The sequence below is a fragment of the Bipolaris victoriae genome (assembly GCF_000527765.1).
Source record: "Bipolaris victoriae FI3 unplaced genomic scaffold scaffold_300, whole genome shotgun sequence".
Lineage (NCBI taxonomy): Eukaryota > Fungi > Ascomycota > Dothideomycetes > Pleosporales > Pleosporaceae > Bipolaris > Bipolaris victoriae.
In genome coordinates this window covers 163-4987 of record NW_014575092.1, presented here as the reverse complement: position 1 = coordinate 4987, position 4825 = coordinate 163, and the positions used below count along the sequence as shown (strand labels likewise).

The 4825-nt window shown below is 43.4% G+C and overlaps 3 protein-coding genes across 3 annotated transcripts; all 3 read right to left on the bottom strand.

Moving 5' to 3' along the window:
• Window positions 1-88: 88 nt before the first annotated feature.
• COCVIDRAFT_32092 (hypothetical protein) lies at window positions 89-709 on the bottom strand (the record flags this gene model as incomplete). The annotated part of the gene is made up of 1 exon (XM_014694576.1): window positions 89-709. One exon carries the CDS (start codon window positions 707-709, stop codon window positions 89-91), a length of 621 nt encoding a protein of 206 aa, XP_014550062.1.
• A 398-nt stretch (window positions 710-1107) lies between these two features.
• On the bottom strand, window positions 1108-1635 carry COCVIDRAFT_116603 (hypothetical protein; the record flags this gene model as incomplete). Its single annotated transcript, XM_014694575.1, has 1 exon — window positions 1108-1635. The coding sequence occupies one exon, from the start codon at window positions 1633-1635 to the stop codon at window positions 1108-1110; it is 528 nt and encodes a 175-aa protein (XP_014550061.1).
• Window positions 1636-2413: 778 nt separating this feature from the next.
• On the bottom strand, window positions 2414-4339 carry COCVIDRAFT_32090 (hypothetical protein; the record flags this gene model as incomplete). Its single annotated transcript, XM_014694574.1, has 1 exon — window positions 2414-4339. The coding sequence occupies one exon, from the start codon at window positions 4337-4339 to the stop codon at window positions 2414-2416; it is 1926 nt and encodes a 641-aa protein (XP_014550060.1).
• Window positions 4340-4825: the final 486 nt, after the last annotated feature.

Genomic DNA, 4825 nt, shown 5'->3' with positions numbered 1-4825 from the left:
ATAACGCCACCTCTTTTCTATACTTTAAAGCTGAAGAATTACTCTTTGGCATATTGCGAAACTTTTTGCTAAAATAGATTCTAATTATCTAATGTTGTGGTGGGGTTGGTATTATGTTGTATCTAAGTGATGCCCTTGGGGTGGGTATTTCCCTTGGGGTGGGAGGCCCGTGCAACGCGCGGGCAATTTCTTGAAATTTTCGGGACGAACCATTGGGCCCGAGTATGCCATCCGAAAGAAGCGTTAAAGCTTCGATGACGTATGGCTCAATCTGCTTCTTGGCCTCATTCTTCGACTTGATACTACGATGGTAGAGTCTCGCTCTCCATGAGTTCTCTGATCTGTCGAAGACACCTGGTCTCTTCTTCTGCAGTTTGAGCAGAGCTTTGAGGTGTTCATCTTTGGGGTCTGCATATTCGGGCTGGAGCTTACAGAGGTCGAGATATGCTGTGATAACCTTACGGATAGACTTGTTTCGTACCATGTCGATGGATGTACCATCTAAGGGATCATCTTCTTGTATGTTCGTCTCCCACAGAGCAATGGCTTCCAGAATATCATTAGCATTACAACTATTATAATAAAACAAGAGTCCATAGTAGTAGCAGAGATACATGCGAGTCCGAGCATTGTCTGTGGTGAGCCTAACGGCTGATGCGAAAGCGCGTTCAATCAGTTGGGTTATGTCGTGATCCTGGGCTTTGCCCATCTGGACCATACAAGCGGTTTCATGGTGAAAGGAGTCCGATTCTGCAAAATATTGGAACAAAGACGTCAAGTCGTTCTCACCATCTAATAACTCAGTCCCGCTGTTGAGTTCCTTCCGATCACTGCCGGATGATTCATTGAGATCTTAGAGGAAAGCAACGATACTTGAGAAGTCTTTGGTCTTGAGTATGAGCTCAATGACGGCGTATGTGGCATCATTGTCCTTTGGATCTGCTTTCTGGAGCTGTTTGGCGTAGGCTACTGCTTGTTCCATGTCATCCAGATCCTCCATCAACGTTCTCGCGTACACCAGTATTTTCTTCCAGATAGCGTCTTCGTTTGCAGAAAAGTTTCTGGATTTGTCCTGAAGGTCAATGATCAGGCTCTTCAGTGAACCCGCTATCTTAGGCAGTGAGTCGGGTCGGCCGTCTCGCGTGATGCCCTGATTGGATACCATATAGCTTTCCAGTAGTTTTGATCCTTCTCTAGGGCCTGAGCACAATATTCCAGATCTCCTCCATATTGACCGTATGCTAACATTGTCTCTGCAACGCGTGTAAAACTAGGAGGATCATTTAAGCAAGCATCGAGTTTAGCCCCTGCCCAATCAACCAGATTTTGTATAGTTCCAGTCGAGTCCGGGCCGTCCGGAGAGTCCAGCTTCATCATCTGGAGTTCGTCAACCTCTATAATATATACAAGACGATCGCACGATCTCACCTTGGGGTACAATGTTCGAAGTCGATTGGTTGCATCTTCAGCACCCCATTCGTCTCCTCGAAGCCACTTCTTGGTTATGAACTTCGCGGAGTGATTGTAAAAATCGCCAGTGTTGCTGTTGATTCGATGTAACCAGTCTTTTCGATCTTGTGTAGCATTTTTCTCCAAATTGGCGTGTTCAAAAAACTTCAAGATGCTTTGTAGCATAGCGTTATTCTTGACCCAGAACCACTCCACCATTGTGAATTAGTATGATGATAACCATAGTTCCATGTTAGTATCGTTGGTGAACAGACCATGCAGAAGTGTTCCAACGCCCTACTTTCGGCTCTTGCTCGCATTATTAAAATCCTCCTTTACGACAGCCCGAAGGTGCTCTATAACGTTATTGATAGCGTATATATGTATTAATAGGTTATAAGCGTAACAGTATTAATATGTTCAGTAGAGAAAAGGTACTTACGTAGTAGTTACTGCTTACTAGTTATAATAAATCTTAGGATCTTTTCTCTTAGAAACTTTACTCAGAATGGCTGGAGCTAAATAACTATTCTATACTTGGTAGAATATTTTATCTAAGTTAGATAGTATATTACGTAACTCTAGCCTCTTTAATAATTATTATCTTCTAACGTAGGCGCCTATAGGGCTTTAGCTATTTCGTTACTTATTAAGGAGAGAATCCTTCTTATTACGTGTAATAGTAGTCTTAGTAGCTTAGCTATTATATTAGTAATTATTAAAAAATTCTCTTTTAGTAGTATAGGAATTTCGATGTACTCTTATAGTTTATCCTTATTGTTTAGTATTCTCAATTTACTATCACTATTTCTAGACCTCTAGTACGTATTATAGTTGTATATTAGCACTGTGAACGTTGGTAATAGTTAGAAGATGACTTTAGATTGACGACGATAATGTTAATAGAGAAAAATAAGAAAGTTCTCTACGTATAAAACCTATAGGGTTATAGACGTCGCATTCATTACACTAGAATAAGGTTTCTAAAGACAGCGTTGGCCTGCAAAGCTTCACCTTGCATAAAGCCGTGCACATACGCACCCCCAACAACCTGAAAAGTATTTGAATCGATCTCTCGGAGGATCAAAGGCACACGGCACCCAGGAACGACCCATATCGAATCTTGTTGAAGAAGAGACATGGATCCCACTCCAAGGTAGCCTCTGCCCGTTAAGAAATACCGAAGATGGAGAACATGCGAAAACATCGTCTCAAATTCATCATAGTCAACAGAGCCGTTCGGTGTATCCGAGGAAGCACTGACGTATTGTATAGATGACGCATTTGAATATGATGAATCAGAGATCTCCGTTGGTAAGAAATCCGCCATGGTGCTTACTAGAGCTGGCTCTTTGGTGTTCTGGACTGTTTCTTTCACATGACGCGATAGTTTCGAAGTAATCCACGAGATATATGCAGAACGGTAGTTGTTGGGAGCAGGACAACGAGGAGGAACACCCGCTGTATCCGTAACCAGTGTCCGCCATAGCACCTCTGATCGGGACTGCCCGGTATGGTAGATAGGAGTCATCATACTGAAAATCCGAAGCAGACCGGGAAAAGGACTTCCACCGAGGATGGACTCTTTGGTCTCGCTGCTAGAAACGATATCGTCTAATCGAAATCCTTTTATCGTCAAACGGAGGTCGACTTCGTTAATATCTAAGGCTCTAGGAAGAGTACCTGCAGCTGCAAACCTCCTATATCCGGTGATACCTAGTCCAAGAGCTCGAGCACAACTCCAATCAGGGACCCAGGTGGGTAAAGATGGTATCGTACGGAAGTTGTCACCTTCCGCATAACAAAGTAAGAGTAGATCATCCGAGTCTTCTAGGATCTGGATGGCAGCCAGCGTATATGTCTCCGCTACCGATCTACTGCCATAGACGGGGATTAGGCGGCTCTTCGTCAAAGTAGAGTCCCCTGTGATGCTCAGGAGTGAATAAACCTTATCTCGAGGATCTGTGGAGGCGAAGCGGCGGAATCTGATGAGCGAGTAAAGTAGACTATTGGAGAGTTTGTTAACGTCGAGAATGTTTGGAACAATGTGTCCTCCTTGATGTGAACTGGTAACGTTGGATATCCATCTTTTCCAGGGAGTGACGGAAAGAAATTCTGACACCGTGGTCATAGCTTCCCAGTCCACCATTTGACTTCCACAAAGAGCTTTAATTTTCCTGCCGAGTGTGAGTTCCTGGATGATCCACGCTCGAGTGAAGTATCTGCGCTGGAACAGGTTGGCCATTGCCATCCAAGCGGTGACGTCTGCACAAGGTCCGAGTCTCGCGGTCAGATCAGCACTCCCCAAGGATTTTGGAGTGATATCCATCAGTCCCTCGATTCTTACTCTTCGCTCAGAAATTTCACTACAAAAACCCAGCAAAGCTCGTATCAATTCAAAGGCGATTCTGGTATCATTGTCTTCCTCACCCAACCAGGCATGCACGATACCGGCAGATCGGTAGATTCTACCCATCATTTGTACTTGACGACATCGCTCTGCGGAGTTCTCTTGGTCAATGCAAATGGCGTCTATCCAATATGAGTTCAGAGCGAACGATTCGTTGTCGCGAGCTCTCAGGAGGAAAGCGTAGAGATTCTCGGTGATTAAGATCTCATGCCAGAGTGGATAGGATTGATTTGCAGAGCCAGGTTTTGCCCTGCAAAGCAATGTGAAACTTCGCTTATTTAGCCAAGCTTCTGCTCCTTCATCTGGAAGTGCAGTAGGTGAGCCCCAAGTGTATGAGAGTGCGACGTATTCTGGTTTTTCCCGAAGATCAACGATCTGGAGCTCGCAGGCCAGAGTGCTTGACTCGTTTCTCGGGAGGATATTGACGAGCCTAATTTCGTCCTTGGGAGCCAGCTTCAATTCCGCGTAAAGGCCGACCATGTTGCCAACGTGAAAAGCTTATTTAGAGCGTGTTCCGTTATCCTCTCGAATGGAGAATAGGTGCGATTGCTAAGGTTCATAATAACACTATGCAAACAAGAAAGCTTTACAATATGTACGTGCCATATGCAAGAAAAAGGGTCCCGAGTTGGAGTTGTCGTAAACGAAAGCAGCGTGGCATGCGTGGTGCGACCGTTTGTAAATGTAGGGCGTGCGGGGTTCAATTTAGGCATCCACTTTTGGTCAAACTACTGTCCGTGCGCACCCAATACAACACTTTAGTTAATACTAGTTAATATAGATAATAAGTAGATATATTTAAGCTAAGTAATAATTTTACCATAGAGTTTAAGCTTCTATAGAAAGCTTATGTACTTCGCTAACTTCTAAGTCCATTTTATATATAATAAATCTTATAAACATTATAACTATATTTAATTCTAAAATTTATAATTTATTATATTTATAAGTTTTTAATCAGCTATT